Consider the following 18,313-nt stretch of genomic DNA (forward strand, 5'->3'; position numbering starts at 1 on the left):
TGAATTGAATATAAGTTTCCTTTAATTTCTGAGGAATTCTACAGTAAATCTGGATGAAAATTGGCACACAGGTACAGTAGGTGTCCCAGAGAAGGGATGTGTTGAAAGTTGGACATCAACTACTCAGGATGATTTTTAATGAATTTTTGAAAATTGACATAATTCTATTGTACTGACTGTATTAGATTGAATAAATGTTTCCATTAATTTCTGAGGAATTCTACAGTAAATCTGGATGAAACTTGGCACACTGGTACAGTAGGTGTCCCAGAGGGGGGATGTGTTGAAAGTTGGACATCAACTACTCAGGATGATTTTTCATGAATTTTTGAAAATTGACATAATTAAATTGTATTGGCTGACTGCATTGGATACAAGTACCCTTTAATTTCTGAGGAATTCTACAGTAAATCTGGCTGAAACTTGGCACACAGGTACAGTAGGTGTCCCAGAGGGGGGATGTGTTGAAAGTTGGACATCAACTACTCAGGATGATTTTTAATGAATTTTTGAAAATTGACATAATTGTAGTGTATTGGCCGACTGCATTGAATACAAGTACCCTTTTATTTCTGAGGAATTCTACAGTAAATCTGGATGAAACTTGGCACACAGGTACAGTAGGTGTCCTAGAGGAGGGATGTGTTGAAAGTTGGACATCAACTACTCAGGATGATTTTTAATGAATTTTTGAAAATTGACACAATTGTAGTGCATTGGCTGTATTAGATTGAATAAATGTTTCCATTAATGTCTGAGGAATTCTACAGTAAATCTGGATGAAACCTGGCACACAGGTACAGTAGGTGTCCTAGAGGAGGGATGTGTTGAAAGTTGGACATCAACTACTCAGGATGATTTTTAATGAATTTTTGAAAATTGACACAATTGTAGTGTATTGGCTGTATTAGATTGAATAAATGTTTCCATTAATTTCTGAGGAATTCTACAGTAAATCTGGATGAAACTTGGCACACAGGTACAGTAGGTGTCCCAGAGGGGGGATGTGTTGAAAGTTGGACATCAACTACTCAGGATGATTTTTAATGAATTTCTGAAAATTGACATAATTCTATTGTATTGACTGTATTGCATTGAATACAAGTACCCTTTAATTTCTGAGGAATTCTACAGTAAATCTGGATGAAAATTGGCACACAGGTACAGTAGGTGTCCCAGAGGAGGGATGTGTTGAAAGTTGGACCTCAACTATTCAGGATGACTTTTAATGAATTTTTGAAATAAACATAATTGTAGTGCATTGACTGTATTGCACTGAATATGAGTTTACTGTGATTTCTGAGTAATATTACAGTAAATCTGGGTAAAAACTGGCCCAGAGGTAAAGTAGGTGTCCGAGAAGAGGATTGTGTTGAAAGCTTGGCATCAACTTTTAAGAATGATTTTTAATGAATTTTTGAATATGCAACCAGACTGTCACGATGGCTGTATTGAGCTGTTCCATTGTAATTTGTGTGCGCGCGTGCGTGTGACTGTTCACGCGCGTGCGTGTGTGCGCGAGTCTAGGCTTTCAATCAGGATATAAAGCAAAAAGGCGCTACCGTAAAGACTGGTGTAAAAGCGCAAGGAAATTTATGCGGCGGATAGGAGGCGGCTGGCTTGACCGCGGCTCACAAATGACGGCTCACTTTACCGCAGTGACCATCCGTCGGCTCTTACTTCGGAAACATGGCTTAAAAAATTTCTCTTCAACGACTTAATCCGATAAAAAAAAACGATCTCTTTACCCGTCGGCTTCCCGTGGCTGTCATGCGACCGGCTATTGCAGTTAATAATACAACAGCTTCTTGCCATTTTTTGGGTTTCTTTTTATCGCTGTGTAACTGAGTTCAATTGAAAGCCTGCGTGCGCCAGTACCTCTTGCCACAAGTTCCCAGAATCCTTTGCGGTTTTACCCCTGAATGACGTCACATTTTCAATCTTTATCCTGGTGGGCCGGTCTCTAGTCAAAATGCCCGGGCCGATTTTTTGTCCCAGTCCAGCCTTGTTGAGCACCTTTGGGATGTGGTGGAACAAGAGATTGTGCAGTCTGCAGATCTGGAGCAACTGTATGATGCTATCATGTCAATATGGAGCAAAATCTCAGAGGAATTAAGAAGTAAGGAAGTTCTGAAGGCAAAAGTGGATCCAACCTGATAATAGCAAGATTTACCTAAACTAGCATAAAACTTTGGTAAGAGTTTTGATAAGGGCGATTATATTTTCATCAGGTAAAGCGATTAATGCATAAAGAAGACAAATCAAGTTTAATGGTTATCAGTGGACAGCAGTGATTCAGGTTTTACCTCTGAAGTCTACAAGCTTATCGTCCCAGGGTGTTAGCACCATAGCTAGAGCTGTTTTCTGGAGGTCTGACAGAACAGAGCGCTGGTTATCAGTTACTGCAACAGCCTGCTCGTAGGAGAACATGGCGATCTTTTCCTGGGAGAATACCACCTTTTGAAAACAAAACACACAGCGGGGGGATAGAGATAAAGATAAATTAAAGACATGATAAAGATTTGTCAAGATGGACGCAAAAACAGGAATACATTTTTTTTATTGTAAAAAAACAAATGTTACTAAAAAATTATGTACTTTTTACACATATGTAGTTTAGCTCACCTTGATATTACAATAATCGGCCCTGACCAGTGAAACTAATCTTTCTGCCAGTGAAAAGAAGGTTTACTACCCGTTTAATCTCTGACATGATATACTGTGGTGTAGTATAGATTGCTGTGGGAGAGTTTGTCATTAGCAGGAATTGCTGTAAAAGTTATTAAAACACATTTAAAAGTCAAAAATAGTATTTCCTCCTTCACATTTTCTAAAGCCATCCAGTTGGCCGGATCGGAGTCTTTGTTGGTTCATTTCTGGCCCCCGTGCTTTATGTTTAACACCCAAGATATGGTTGGTTTAATTAAATCTTGACTCACAGCAAACTTTTTTGGTGCCATCATTGAGATAGCCAAAGGTGCGATTCCCTCAATTTGCTCTTTTACCAGCGCTGACATGGCCATGTCTGGGATACCCACTGAAAAACAAGCAAAGTGTTCCAGTGAAACAGAGCAAAGGGTGCTAGAAACAATGAATCAAAAGCTTTTACAGCAAAGCATAGAGGAAAACAAAATGTCTTTGATTTAAATCTCTCACCACACATTAAGGCAGATGTAGGACTATGCATAGTACAACTAAAATTCATGTGGAAAAGACAATGAATAGACAATACCTGCCAGGACTCCGATCTCAATGAACACATCGGTGCCCCAGGAACTCATGAGTCCAAAAACGAGGCTGTGGGTTAGCAGTTCAACAAGAGCTTGCAGCTGCTCCTCTGAGCAAGACAGCCTCAGCCGACCCAGCCTGAGAACCGCCTTACTGCAGCCATCGGAGGGAGACAGAGTACAAAGTAAATTCAAGTGTCAAGCTGGGCTTGAAAAAATACGCTTCATTTAAGCATTTTCCGATATTGTGCGCACCTGAGCTCTATAGGATTGAAAGACCTCAGCTCTGTGGCTTTAGCGCCACACACAATGTATCCCATTGCCACCAGAGTGCTGGAGTCAAGCTGGCTCGGATTCTGCTTGGTGGAGTTTAACACGGTGGAAAACAGTGTGGCCAGCTAGGACGACAACAAGTTATAAACCAGTCTAATACAGCACAATAATGCCACAGCTGGTATTATTCTTATCAGACGAAATAAAAACTGCCCAAAACACAAAGCAATTTTGATGTAACATGTAAATATTTGAACTGCAGTGGCTAAAATACTTACCTGTCTGCTATTCCAGTCACTGACTGTGCCCAGAGCGGCGATGCTTCTCCGCTCAGTCAGTCGAATGGCATTCAGCTCGTCTAATGATAGCTGTGTCGCTATTACACCGAGCTGAGAGATCACAGCCTGGGAGAAGGATGAGACTGGGCCATATATCTTCATATATTCACGTTAATACCGAGAGGCCCGGAGCAAAGACAGAGCAGAAACACAGTGTTAAGACCTGTAAACTTTGGCCATCATCAAATGAAACACATGTAAGAGGTTTTTGATGGACTGATTCAGATTAACAATCAGTCTGACCTGCTTGACTTTCCTGAGCACTTCAGTGCGTTGGTAGGATGCAAGAAACGGGTCGTGACCCATCAGCTCCAGACAGTTGGAGAAGGCAGATGAAGGCATGCTAGTCAAACTGCTGGAGAGCCAAACGGAGGGGGCTGTTGTATGCAGAATCTCACAAGTAGGAACCACTGGAGTCACTGGCCAGCAACACACACAAACATATGATCAGGAGATTATCTATGAAAATGGGTCAGCAATGTAATATAACCATGGCTTAGTTTGAAGTTGTCAAGTTTTTTTGTTTACTGAAAAGTATTAGCCAAAGTCTTTCTGAAAAATTTAATTCAAGAAGCTAATTTTCACTGTTAGAAGATCAGCAAGTTCTCCTGCTACAAAAGTCAACTTGCAAAGAAATTCATACGCACAAATGTGTTACGCTTTCAGCTGTACCAAAAGACAATAATGCAAACAATGTTTAGAAGGATAACAATTCCATCCAAAACAATGGTTGGGTTAATAACTTGGTTTTTTTTTTGGACCACTGTTTCAGTTCATTTTCCAGTCTTTACTTAGAGGCGATAAAACGTTTTTTTTCATCAAGCCTGGTCACGTGATTGGATAATAAATAAAAAATAAACATTATCATTCTGTATTTCCAATTCACTCACTAACTTAACTACGTTATTCATACTAATTAGAGAGCATCACAAAGCTATATTAACTACCCCACTGCCTATTTTTCATTCAATATGCTGTTTGCCTACCAATAATCCTCCCCCCCCGCCTCCCCTCTATATGACTGCATAACAGAGTATATAGACTTTATATAGCATAAAAAGTTGAAAGAAAAGGTGGATGATTTTTTCCTAATTTCCTACTTTAATTAAACAAGGCTAACTTTCATATATTCTATATTAATTATGTGGGAAGTGAACTATTGAGAAAGTGTTTGTTTGATTATTTTTTTTGGTTAAACTGATTATTATTAATTATGGCTTTTAGCCCATGAAAATTAGAAATGCCAGCTCAATGAAAGAAGGATTTACGATACTGAAATTTCTAAATTTCTCTTTCTCTAGACTTCAGGACCTTGATTTCCAAAAAAATGCAACATTCACTGTAATCAATCCAGTTTTTCCTTCTTTAGCCGCATACATTTTACAGTGGATGTCCCCTCACTGTTTGGCAACTTGACTGTTGATCGTGAAACACCTTTGCACATAATTAAAATGTCTTTTTTTTACTTGAAGTTATTAAAATTGAAAGTGCTCTTTGCAGAACTAAAAAATCTTCGCCGGCTGTTTCACCTTTTTTCAAGAGTATATGCTAACATAAGCTAACTAAACTAGTCTGCTTTCTGTAGACTGATATGAACCTCTTCCTCCCTAGAGCCCTTGCATGGGTCCATGTCATGTCTTGTGACACTTCAAAGGCAGCAGAGAATGCTACATTCACTGAAGAAATTCTTAATCCCACCAAATTTGATGAAAACCATACAAGGTTATTGTAAGAGAAACCAAAGTAAGGCTTACATGACTGAGAATTTAGTTTAAGGAAGCCCAGGAAAAACTGCAGAACAAACTGCTGCCTTTCAAAAATGGTCTTCCTCTCAGTCTCATCTGAACACAGCATCCCGATGTCCCCACGTTCCCACTGATGGTGGCTCATGAACAGCTTCTCTATTCGCTCCACAGTCATCAATGCCTGCGGGCACACAGACACAGACAGCAACACGCACATTTGAATGGGTTACAGGAAGACAGCAACCTCATCACCTGATCTTGACACCTTTTGGAGATGTGACACCCGAGAGATTTCTTTACAGGCTCTGACTTAACATGTCATTGGATCAAGTTCTGACACAAAGCTCCACTGTGGACTTCTGGACACTCAGCGAATGTGTTGCACTTTGAAAAAAGTAATAATAATATGGGGAACTATTCAGGCTCTGGGTTCAGATATTAAGTATTAAATACTGAAAGAAGTGCAGCAATAAACTTACCAGGGAAATCTGCTGCAGTTTGTCTTGAGGCAGGAAGAAGAGAAAGCGGTCCACCTGACTGAGTGTTGTCTGGTCCCAGTTCTCCACTGGGCTATGAGGGGGAGACAAGATCATGCTATCATTGTTCCTTTTATCTCAGGTTGTGTGCAAAGCCTCTATCAGTGGAAAGTTTAGAAAATAAATTTCATATAACTTCATTTTCATTTTAAAACCTATAAAAACTGTAAAAGAAACATCCTTACAAGGCCAACTTCTAAAAACTGCTGCGTTGGACTTTGTTGATTAATTCATGCCTCTGTGAACTAAATATTCTATGGATACATTCACATTCTTGAAATTCTCACCCATTTAGTATATATGTGATGCAGTTGACGTGGAAAAACATAATAAATACAGTGCAAGAAAAAGTAAGTGAACTACAGTTTTTTAAAATTCATTCCTAAAATGGTCACATCTAACTTACACTTATGAACAAATAGTCTAGTTCAATGATTAACACAGACCTCATTGCATTCTTCCTTTTCACAATGAATATATAATTTCTACTGTAACAATGTAGCTTGGAAAAATGATGTGAACTCTAAACTTATGATCACAACAAAGGTTGACATGCCAAAAAAAACACCCAGACCAACTGTGGAGTGATGAAACTACAGTTAGATTGTTTGGGAATATTAATATTATATTAGTTATCCAATTTAATACAACGTTAATAATACAAATCTATATAAAAAGAGCAGTGCATATCAACATAAGTGAAGGGAATCGGCTCATCATCACTGAGCTATAAATAAATGATCAAATTTATCAGTGCTTTAACATCATGGGGGCTTTCAGCTGAAGCTTAGCGTAGGCTGGGTAAGTGACTTTACAGGGAATGCAAAGATATTTAGTCATCTTAATCCTACACCTCAACTGCTAATGATGCTGTAGAAATGCCAGAAATTAATTAATTATATACCTTAATGTCAGTTTTCAGCAGTTGAGCTCAGTCGCCACACAAAATATTATAATTATTTTTGTGATTAATTCAATTTAATGTATTCTTGTTTATATAACACCAAATGAAAACAGTCAATTCAAGGTGTTTTGTATTGTAAGATCAATTATAAGGAAAATAACACAGAGAAAACTCTGACAATCAGAGGACTCCTTAAGAAGTGAGGTGACAGTGGGAAGGAAAAACTCCCTTTTAACAGGAAGAAACTTCCGGCAGAACCAGGCTCAGGAAAGGGGAAGCCATCTGCTGCGGCTGGTTGGGAGTGATAGGAAACAAGCGGGCCAAAAGACAAAATGTGGATTAGCATATATGTGTTTCTAAACTTGTGACCTAAAGAGGAGCTGCCCACAGAAAGGGTTCTTAAATACTGTTTCTTGTCATTATTTCTCATTTAACCTAAGGACCAATTTAACCTTTCTATGTAACATGTTATCATTTCAGATCTTTATGTTAATTTTATTTATTTATTTATTTTACAGCTCACACAGCTGCTCAGTCTTGCTGTTTTCCTGAGAATCACTTGTTGAATAAATGTTGAATAACACTGTATCTCCTTTCAGCAGACAGTTCGGTTTGTGGTAATGTTACCCAAAGGCAGCAGGCTCTTGGAGAATACGAGCCACGATTTCCATCTTGGTGCTGCTGTAGCAGAGCCCATGGAGGAAATCCAGATTTTGAATGAAGAACCTGCGGTCCACCTGAATAAAAACCTCATCTACCACAAACGGTGCCATGATGTCAAGCAAACGGAACTCCTCCTCCGTGAACACGCCTGTATACATGCCCTGGAAATAAAGCACAAAAAAATATATAAATAAAAAATAGGATATTTCAAGAGACATGGGAAACAAGAAAAGCGTACTAACTAAAAGCTGGCAGAGAAAAACTATTTATTAACTCTTTGGTAAATCCTGATTATCTCAATTCTAACATTTCATCTATGCTCATGGTAAAAAGAAAGTACACACTCTGCAAAATGCAATTCTAAGGTTTTACTTATTAGGACATGGTTAAAAGTTAACTAGCTTTTAACCATGTCTTACAACCTGAGATTACACAACACATGACATATTACACCATGTCATTATTTATTTAACAAAAACTCAGAAGCAGTGTATACTCTTTAATAAAAACCTTTTTGCTTGCATACATTCAAAATTCAACATGCTAGTGGATTTAATAACTGTTGGCACCTTTTATGGCAGAAGTAACGTTAAACAAACTGATACCTGCAGATCAGACTTTAAAAAGTGTCATACACTCTTGAGATCCTTCAACAGTATCTGTATGGGGGTGAGGTGTGGACTCCAAACTAATCTGATCTACTGAACTTGATCTCACAGACGTCCACACTGAAATGAACCTATAAGAAACACTGATGAGCCTTTTTTTGATGTGTGTTATCTTAGCAAGGTGCTCATTTTTGTGGTGAGTACCGAGTACTGTGCAGTTCTTATGTTCCTAACTGATGATGGATGAATATTTAAACTTCCACCTTACTTTTCCGCTGTTTGTAAATGTTTGACAGTTGCTAATTTTAACGGTGTTTTTGGTCTTAGCTAAAACTTGGAAGAAGCTCAGATTATATTTTAAGACAAACACAAGAATAAATCCAGATAACTGTTATCATTTTTGTCTTCTTTTGGTAGCTTCTTTTCCATTGAACCTCAGAAAAGGGCCACTGGGAAATCAGGCTCTACTTACCAACCTCTGCGCCATTTTATCAACCAGCAGCAGCTGCTTTGTTCGGGACAGCAGGAGAAAGTGATGCGGTCCTGCTATAATCATCCTCCTGAGACTGTTCATCATATCTGTGGAAAACCTTTTTATGGCACTCACCCTGCAAGACACACAAGACCAAAACAATCCAAAGTTTTGTTTCAGGGCAAAGAGTACACAAGGGTCTCCTGCATTGCACACATACTCATTTTTCACTAAAGGCATGCAAATCTTATGGATATTAAAGTTTTTCTGCAGTAACTATAATGCCAGCTTTGGACTTACGGCATTGAAAGTGCAATTTCAACTCCAAGATCTTCAAGCAGTTCAAAGAAGAACTCAAACTGATAGAGCACCTCGATTATACAGTTTTTCTGTCCAGAACAACAGACACATAATAGAAGTCACACATTAATGATCCTTGAATTAACGTAAATATCTTAAATGTCAGGAATTAATTGATGTGTAATTACCAGTGAGGTGTGAAGAAGACCAGGCTGCTGCCTGAGCAAGGCCAGGATGCTTCTCGCTGAAGAAGGTGACCGATTTGCCTGAAAACGATCTCTTAAGACAGCACAGCTCACACCCTGCCCCAGCGTTCCCAGACTCCTAGAGTCAATAGATGCGCAATAGTTAATTTATAAAGCTGCAAAATTGCTGGAAAATAAGAGCATCAACCATCAAAGGGGTTCATATATTTTGAAAACAGACAAGAAAATAATTGCTATGATTGCATGTTCATCTGTCTGTCAGATTAAGTGTACTTACAAGAAATGTTGTTTGATCAGATTTGGATTAGTATCAAGAACCTCTCTGAAAATTCCTCTAGCCTGGGGAAGAAAGTGGAAAAGTGTTGGCGTTGTAGTGGTAGCGTGCAGGTTTGCATGATCGGTTGCATTCGGAGGCTGATCCATTCACAGTGTCGCTGATGATGCCATTCTTCACTTAATAATTTAGCAGCTAATCGAGATAGCGTCATGCACACCTCACAACAGAGAGGAAGCATATCCAATAAGAGGAAGCATGAAGAGATCAAAACACAACAGATAACTCCCTGCTTCACTGTGAGAAGCTTTTACGTATTCATATACCGGAAGTGTTGGTACAGCGCATAAAGATGTAAACTTCCTACCCTTTTCTTCCTCTTCCTTTCCCCGTTTTGAATTCCTAATAATGTTTCACTCATAAACTTTCTTTTATATTTATTCAAGCCGAGCTGTTTACCACTCTGCGGTAATGCAAAGCAGGCGCTAATGTCACAGATGTGCGCTGTTGTGATACCTGCTGCGTGTTCCAGGGTTTTGTAGATGTATTGGAGAGGCTGTTCACAAGTAGACGTTTCCTTGGAAGAACACTGATTAGTGGTGTGCAGCCGAGCAAAGGAGCTACATCGTTCAACCAGGTGACCACCTCTGGGAAGCCCTAAACACAGTAAAGATAACACAAAGCGTTGCAGCAGGTGCTCGACACAGATGCATTCTTCTTCTTTCAGCTGCTCTCTTTAGGAGGTGCCACTGCCTCCATCTCACCCCATCCCTAGCATTCTCCTCTGTCACACCAGCGTTCTCCACGTCTCCCTCCACTACCATGAATCTTCTCTGTGTTCTTCCCTTTTTCCTCCTGCCTGACATCTTTTGGCCAGTATATCCACTTTCCCTCCTCTGCACGTGTCCAAACCATCTCAGCCTTGCCTCTCTAACTTTTTGTCCAACATGCTTAACCTGAGCTGTCCCTCATATGTACTTATTTCTAATCTTGTCCATTCTGGTCACTACCAATGAAGATCTAAGCATCTTCAACTCTGCCATCTTTATCTCAGCCTCCTGTGTTTTTATTTATTAGTACAGCTATAGACAAACCGTACATCAGCAGTTCTCACTGCCATCTTGTAAACCTTCCCTTTCACGCTTGCTGCTTCCTTCTGTCACAAATAACCCCTCAATACTTATCTCCACCAGCTCCACCCTGGCTGCACTCACCTCGCTTGTGCACTGTCCAGGTATTTAAACTCATCTACCTTCACCTTCACGCAGCTTTGCTTTTACACATGTATTCTGTCTTACTAACTTTCGTTCCTCTTTTCTCCAGTGGATACCTCTCCAGACTCTCTTCCTCCTGCTCCCTACTCTCACGATAGATCACAATGTAATCTGCAAACATCACAGTTTCCAGACCTCATCTGTCAAGCTGTCCATCACCCTCATGTAAACCCACATTTTGAACCCCTTGATTTGAGCCCAAAGATCCCTGTTTCTTCAAATTAAACTGTGGCATTTAGTGTGTGTGTGTGTGTGTGTGTGTGTGTGTGTGTGTGTGTGTGTGTGTGTGTGTGTGTGTGTGTGTGTGTGTTTTACCCATAGTTTGGTGGCTATAGCATTGGCTTGTGGAGGGAGGAGGAGGCCTTTTCTGTCAAGCAGACAGAGACCTTGTGTGTGCTGCGAAATAGCAACAAGGGTTGAGAGCAGTTTATCAGATGTAAGCATCAGCAAGGTCTCTGTCTTCACTCCTACAATGAGAGAGCCGAGCTCCCCCAGCCGGTCTGGGATAAACTGGGCAGCCGGGAGAGAGATGATGATGATGTAAGTGTAAGGCCCAAAAATACAGAGACAATAACTGAACTCACTTCACTGTGATGAGTTTCCAAAACTTACTCCATTGACTGAAGACAGCTTGTCTACTATTACAGCTGCCTGAAACATTAAAAACAAAACAAGTAATCATTCAAACACCTCGTCAACATGTTGGTTAAATTCACCGTTTCCTAAAATATGAAAGTCTTGTGGGGTTTAGTAACACTTGTTCACACAACCGTTTCGGTCGAAATGGCACAAACTATGTGTAGCTTTGAAGATGTTACTTCTCTGCAAGACTCCTTAAAGACATATGAAACCAACAGCTGTGAGGCTGAGGAAAACGCAAAAGGCCTCAGTTCAGATGAGAGCAGAGGATGAAGTAAAGCTTAGGTCTGTTCTTCATGAGGCCTGTCACCAGTGCTGAGACAGGCTGCCAGGCTGTCAGCTGTTCCTAAGATATAAAACTCCCACCAGCTGCTACGCAATCCAACCATCTACTGCCAACACATGATTGTACACTCACTGAAACCGGGCCTTGGAAAGAAAAGAGTCAATTTGCTAGTAAGAAAGGAAATTACACCAATTACAGATGATGACTGTGGTTACCAGCTTCTGGTATAGATTTCAGGTTTAATTTACTCCTCTACCTGTGCAGGACTGAATGGAATAGAGTTCAGGGTGGGGAGGACAGAAAGCAGCTGAGACGTGGAGAGACCCTGCAGGAAAGTCACGCCTAGCGAGGGCAGGAGGAGCGCGATCTCTGCCAGGCGCTCAGCAGGGACTGCAGACGGGACCTGCAGCTCGGTGGTGTTCAGTAAAATATTGAAAACCTGCCAACAAAGTTAAGACAAACAAAAAGAGCAATTATTACATGAAAGTATACATTTAAAAAAACAGTGAAGGAACTGCACATGAGTTCTGTTCCTACCAGGTCACTTGGCAAACGGAGTCCTTTACGTGTGCAGCTCATAATACTCTCGCGGATCACACTGAAAGCCTCGGTGCCTTTATAAACATAGAGATCATCTGGGTCTGCCAGGCATGCGATACTACCCAGCCTGAAATCACAAAGCAATGTTTCAACAACACACTCACAGGAAACACCTGCCAAAATATTACATGTATTTAATTTTAAGAAAGAAAGAAAGATCTTAGTTTTTTAATTGGTTTGATTGATTATTTTAAAGGTTTTTGTGTCATTTTTAAAGGTTTCTATAACCTAAAGAAATCAAGGCATTTCTAACTAATCAGTACACATGCTGTCAAATAATTAAAAAAAAAACTTTACAACAAACCTTGAAATTTTAATATTGTGTGTAGGTGATACTTTTTTTAAATAAAGCAAATTTAGTTATGAGGATTGGAAGTCAAGCAAGTAGATTGTATATATGACAAACTATTAAGTTATATTAATAAAATAAAAGGTTCAAATGCACCTAAAAAAGACCATCCAGCAACATTACATCAAAACTAATTACTGTTGTCCCAGAACTTCTTCAGCGATTTCACTTGGATGAGATAAAGAAATGTTTCCCTTGCTGAAAATGCTGCATACAGCTGAAACTTTTGGGGGATTTATTTCTATTCCTGGATTATTAAGCATGCATCAACACATTGTGTTCTGTCAGGTTTTATCTATGATTACAAAAAGAAAACATGGATGGAAAATGTTGGAAATGCCTTCCTATAGTCATTCCAAACCTGGAAAAGTCCTGAGCTGTTAGGTTCCTGTAGGTGCTGATGAGGTTGCGTGCTACAAATTCCTGCTTTAGTGGAGTGAGGGTGTTTCTCTGCAACACATCCAGCCCATCAAGCAGCTGCCGATGAAAGCATTACAAAAGTGACATATCACAATTAAGTATTAAAAATGGGCCAATACATTTTGCAATATAGTGACAAGGAAAGAAAAAAACAGTACAGTGTAAAATTTGAGGATAAAAAGACTGCATGCTGTGCACTTTAAACAAGGATTAGCTGAAAGACAAACATGTATGTTTCCCCTTTGCCCATGCTTTTTTAATTCAGACTAAATGGAAGGTAATATTTGTTTATATGTTGTATTTATTAGCAGTGCAAACCATCCAAGGTCAATTATAGTAAAACCTTTGGAAAGGTATATGTTTCTTTACTTCGTTGCCTCTATAGCATAACACATTTGTGCACATCTAATGCTAAAAAGTTAACAAACTCAAAACTTTTAAGAAAGTCACACAAAACATAAAGTGTAAAATGTCAATTTGTGGGGGAGTTTTCTCATTTTGTTTTGTAAAGTTTGAAACAATTCCTTTTATTTATTCTTACTTCAGTATTGAAATATCAGTAGCCATGCTCATTCCTAATTCATGTTTTCCCAATATTACTTATTGAACACTGGCCCCTAGAATAAAACCCACAGTAGTGACAGAGACAGATGAGTCTGTGCTTTCTTTTGACCAGCGTGTGACAAGTGGCTGTGTTCTGCCCTGGGGCCGATCCAACTAGCTGCTTGCTTCTCAAGTTTCCCTGCCAGGTGTCAGAGCTCAGAGGGCCGTTACCTGAGCAGCTGAGAGGTGTTGGAAGTTCTGGAAGGGCAGGTAGGCGATCAGGTTTCCTGTGTCCTTGATGAGCGACTGTTGACCTCTGGTGATGCTGGAGGGGGACAATGCTTTGCTGTACCACAATCCAAAGGCCTGCTGCTGGTCCGGGGTCATGCTCTTTAAGATTTCATTAATTTTGTCCCGACTGGAGCAAAAACATTAAAATAATATGGTTTGTTTGAACTTTCTGCTGAAAAGTTAAAAAATAATAATAATAAACTTATTTATATGTGACCTTCTTTGAATTACTGCATATAGTATAGTACTGGCAGGCATCATTAAATTTAGCTTGACTTAGAATAAATATTAAAATTCTTACAAAGGTACAAAAAGGCCTGAACAAGCCTAAAGCTCATTAACAGTCTATCAGAGACTTCAAATCTCTTAAGTTTAAGTCATATAAAAATCAAAGTATAATAGCAGCCTAATGATTAAATTCATTCTAAAACCATTTCCCCTTTTTTTCCAGTCTCATTATTATATATTAGGTTAAATATCCATGGCCAACAGGTACATATTTAAGATGCAAATTTCTTACAGCAAGAAAATGATTTTCCAAAGTGAGAAACTGGAAAACAACTGCAACAAAGAAAACAAGCGTTATCTGGATTAAGATAACTCTGAGAACCAGCTTGCATTACATTATTTACAATGTATAATGGATGCTCTGGACTCTGCATGGCAACGCATCATTTCACTTCTGACTTCATTCAGATCCCAGAGGCATTTTCTCAGGGAAGAAAAATATATTGAAATGAATCTCAGTGAATGTTCAGCAATGAGCAAAGTAAAATGATACAAAGCATGACCCATTTTCCATCTCTTTGAGTAAAAGCACCTCATCCTAACCTGAAAATGAGAATGGATGCTTTTAAATTTCACACCTATTATGCTATCTTTCTTAGCATAATGAGGTGTAATGAGGGCGGGCCCACATTACACCGGTTTTAGAATCGCTGCACTGGCTCCCCGTGTGTTTCAGGATCGATTTTAAAGTTCTTTTACTGGTTTTTAAATGTCTTAATGGTCTTGGGCCTTCTTATCTCTCAGATCTGCTTTTACCATACGAACCCTCGCGGACCCTGAGGTCCTCTGGTACTGGCCTTTTAATTGTCCCTAAAGTCAGGACACATACTCACGGAGAGGCAGCTTTTCAGTGGTATGGTCCTCGTCTGTGGAACAGCCTGCCGGAGGAGCTCAGGGCCGCAGAGAACGTACATGTTTTTAAGAACAGGCTCAAGACCCACCTTTTTAATTTAGCTTTTACTTAGCGTTTATTTATTTTATGCTTATTTATTCTATCCTGTTATTCTATTATTAATTTAGGATTTACCTAATATTTGTTTGATTTTATTCTTATTCATTTTTTAATCTTCTTATTCTATTTCTATTTATATTGTATCCTGTTCTTATTTATTTTATCATTTTACCCTATATATATTGTATTGCGTCATATCTCCAGTGTTTCCTCGGAGGGCGCTCTCTGCACCGGGGCTGTTATTGACCGTGGCTGCTGGGTCTCTCGGGTCCTCTCAGCCTGGCTGGGGGGCTCCTTTGCCTCCCTCCTGCTGTGTGCCCAGCCTGGAGGCTGCGGTCTGTGACCGGCTCCCGGTGCAGACGGCTCCCTGTTATAGTGTTTCCTCACTTGGCTCATGCGAGCCCAGCCCAATTTTTACTCTTTAAGTGTGCGCGTGTGTGTATGTGTGTGTGGGTGGGGGGATATATGTGTATTGAGAGTGTGGGGAGTGAGTTGGAGGGTGGGGTGGGCTGCTTTTAACTATGTAAAGCACTTTGTGCTACATTTTCTCTGTATGAAAAGTGCTTTATAAATAAAGATTGATTGATTGATTGATTGATTATTGACTCAGGAGCCACTTTAATAGCCTCACATGTTCAGCTGCTTCTTCATGTAAATGGACAGCTCAGCACATTTAGGCATGTAAGCCTGGTCAGAATGACCAGCTGAAGTTCAAACCCAGCATTAGAAGGAGGGAAAAAGACGATTTATGTGACTCTAAATGAAGCATAGCAGCAAAGGAGTCCCTCTAAAGTTGCCTACAAACAGGAAACTGAGGCCGCAATTTACATGGGCTCTCCAAAATTAGACAATAGAAGATAGGACTGATAAGTCTTAAGTTCTGCTGAGATGGTAAGGTCACCATGGTGGTGGTGGTGTAATGGTGCGAGGAACATTTTGTCAGCACACTTTGGCCGCAATCCAGTAAAACGCCTTTCATGTGTGGTAAAACAGGAGAGTCACATCATGGATGTGCAGCCAAACATAATCTGCAGCCAATGTAATCTGCAGGAACTATGTGACATTATCATATTAATAAGGACTAAAATCTCTGCGGGAGGTTTCCAGCACATTGTTGAATCTATGGCGTCGTTCTAAAGGAGGTCCAATCAAGACCTGCAAATTTGTACCTGATAAAATGGCCGTCTGTGGACATACTATTGTAAGGGTTCAACATAGCCACAGTTAGAGTCAAAACTCATAGTTTTGGTTTAAAATTATGTGCAGCAAAATATGTCCTACTTCCAAGATAATCACAAGAACAAAATGAAAAATGTTAGCCTTTCAGGAACCAGAGACACCGTTTTAATCCCTCACACGGGACATGTGGTAAGTTCCGAAAATAATAATGCTTAGATGCATGAGTAGTGGGCTCATTAGTAAAGAAGCTCCATCACTTACACATTGATGTTGTTCTGCCAGGGAGGCAAAGCTTGGATGTCAGCTGGGCTGGCTTTAGTCAGCATTGGAGCGAGCTCAGGGAAAAGAGTAACATCTTTTACCAGGTGAGTCTGCAGTATCTCTGACACCATGGTGGACAGGTACTCATTGGGCAACTAGCAAACAGAAGAAAACAATGTCAGCGAGAAAACTGTGCCTCAAAGAGATACAACAGATGAACTGACAACTAAGACTTCTGGGAAGGGAAATTAAAAGGCGGATGTGGTGGTGGTGGTCTTATTCACCTGCAGTGTGTCTTTGACACTGGCGTAGTACTGAAGGATGAGTCTGATGGTATGATTGTGAGCTTCTTTGAGCACTGGCCTCAGGCTGCTCGGCGATAAATTGAAGTACGCCTGCACATGTGGAAAGAATGCGAGCAATAAACACATACTGGATATTGTGGCAATTCGCATTAGTATTATTATACAACATATCTTACCTTAATGAGAAGCATTTCGTCAGTGTTCTGCAGGTTTCTTCCCGTCTGCAGCAGTCTGCTTAGCACCGTCTACAGAAGGGAAATATGCAGTTATAATAGCACCTTATAGAAGGAGCATCAGACACATATAATACAATTGTCCCCTTTGACACATTATTGTAAGTGTCAAATCAGTTGTGAGCCAGGAGAGATTAACACCCAGAGGAAGAGACTCATCATCTGGATATCAGTGACAGAAGTGTAACTGGACACCAGCTGTAGGCCGGCTGTACACTGAAGGTCAAATGACGCTAATGGTAAGTGATATGATGAATAATTAGATGAATGATAAAGCCAATGAACGGAACTACACAGAAACAGATTGAGTCTTTCTGAATAAAAGATGAGGTGAATCTCTACTCACACTACGCTCTGATTAACCTGCAGAGTAAATTTCCGAGAAAGGTGCTAAAATATACTCGATCAGCTCTCATTGACTAACAGACTCTCGCTGAGCCTCAAAGCAAAACAGAGCACAGCAAATTATCTCAAACCACCAAAAACTCTACATAGATAACAGATCAATGTAATAATGACAATTCAATAATATGACAATAAAAATAGTTGCAGAAATCAACATAGTACAGGATTAGCACTGGGCTTTGCCACACCTCATTTTTTATGAGGTTTTTTTTATAGGGATTTTTTTCTATCAAAGTGTGTTTTTATGTGTTTGGGATCATTGTTACTGTTAGATAACAGTAGATACTAAATATTACATGTTATTGTGCAGTACACAAGATCGACAGCGCACAATGTGCTTTGAGGTATCAGCCAAGAAAGGTGTCGTTTGTGTCTGTGAACATCCGTGTGTACACCTGTGTGGATCAGCATGCTTGTATTCCAAAGGTTTCTCCATGTGACGATCTGCTAGGGAGTGTGGGGAGCCATAGCCCCGTCCCCTAGGGCATGAAGCAGGTATGGAGGAGATCCAGGCCCCAGACATCCAGAGGCCCCAGAGTACGAGGACCCGAGGAGGACCACCACAGGGGCAACCGTGCCACCCTCCTGGGAAGAGCTGAGTAGAGCCCCAAACGAGAGGTCACCCAGCAGCCACGGAGCAGAGGCCAGAGGGGGTTGCAGTGACGTGCCCGCAGGCTCTGCCAGCAGCCAGCTGTGCCAGAGAGGACCAAGCCTCAGGCCCAGAGGCCTGAGGGCACCCCAC

The 18,313-nt window shown here is 40.2% G+C and overlaps 1 protein-coding gene across 1 annotated transcript in view; it reads right to left on the bottom strand.

Moving 5' to 3' along the window:
* strc1 (stereocilin 1) overlaps window positions 1–17,501 on the bottom strand; it is a 42,511-nt gene extending 25,010 nt beyond the window's left edge. The window contains exons 1-23 of the mRNA XM_026166692.2: window positions 17,110–17,501; window positions 16,913–17,023; window positions 16,629–16,783; window positions 13,889–14,075; window positions 13,056–13,171; window positions 12,283–12,412; window positions 12,002–12,184; window positions 11,433–11,471; window positions 11,136–11,330; window positions 10,063–10,203; window positions 9,550–9,611; window positions 9,255–9,390; window positions 9,067–9,155; window positions 8,767–8,902; window positions 7,651–7,847; window positions 6,063–6,153; window positions 5,593–5,764; window positions 4,082–4,257; window positions 3,779–3,934; window positions 3,483–3,625; window positions 3,233–3,381; window positions 2,940–3,037; window positions 2,307–2,457 (exon numbers count right to left, since the gene is read on the bottom strand). Coding sequence (XP_026022477.2) covers window positions 2,307–2,457; window positions 2,940–3,037; window positions 3,233–3,381; window positions 3,483–3,625; window positions 3,779–3,934; window positions 4,082–4,257; window positions 5,593–5,764; window positions 6,063–6,153; window positions 7,651–7,847; window positions 8,767–8,902; window positions 9,067–9,155; window positions 9,255–9,390; window positions 9,550–9,611; window positions 10,063–10,203; window positions 11,136–11,330; window positions 11,433–11,471; window positions 12,002–12,184; window positions 12,283–12,412; window positions 13,056–13,171; window positions 13,889–14,075; window positions 16,629–16,783; window positions 16,913–17,023; window positions 17,110–17,124 — 3,028 coding nt within the window. The 5' untranslated portion in view covers window positions 17,125–17,501. The remainder of the gene's footprint in view (window positions 1–2,306; window positions 2,458–2,939; window positions 3,038–3,232; window positions 3,382–3,482; window positions 3,626–3,778; window positions 3,935–4,081; window positions 4,258–5,592; window positions 5,765–6,062; window positions 6,154–7,650; window positions 7,848–8,766; window positions 8,903–9,066; window positions 9,156–9,254; window positions 9,391–9,549; window positions 9,612–10,062; window positions 10,204–11,135; window positions 11,331–11,432; window positions 11,472–12,001; window positions 12,185–12,282; window positions 12,413–13,055; window positions 13,172–13,888; window positions 14,076–16,628; window positions 16,784–16,912; window positions 17,024–17,109) is intronic.
* Between the last annotated feature and the right edge of the window lie 812 nt (window positions 17,502–18,313).

Source organism: Astatotilapia calliptera, chromosome 1 (assembly GCF_964374335.1).
Source record: "Astatotilapia calliptera chromosome 1, fAstCal68.1, whole genome shotgun sequence".
Lineage (NCBI taxonomy): Eukaryota > Metazoa > Chordata > Actinopteri > Cichliformes > Cichlidae > Astatotilapia > Astatotilapia calliptera.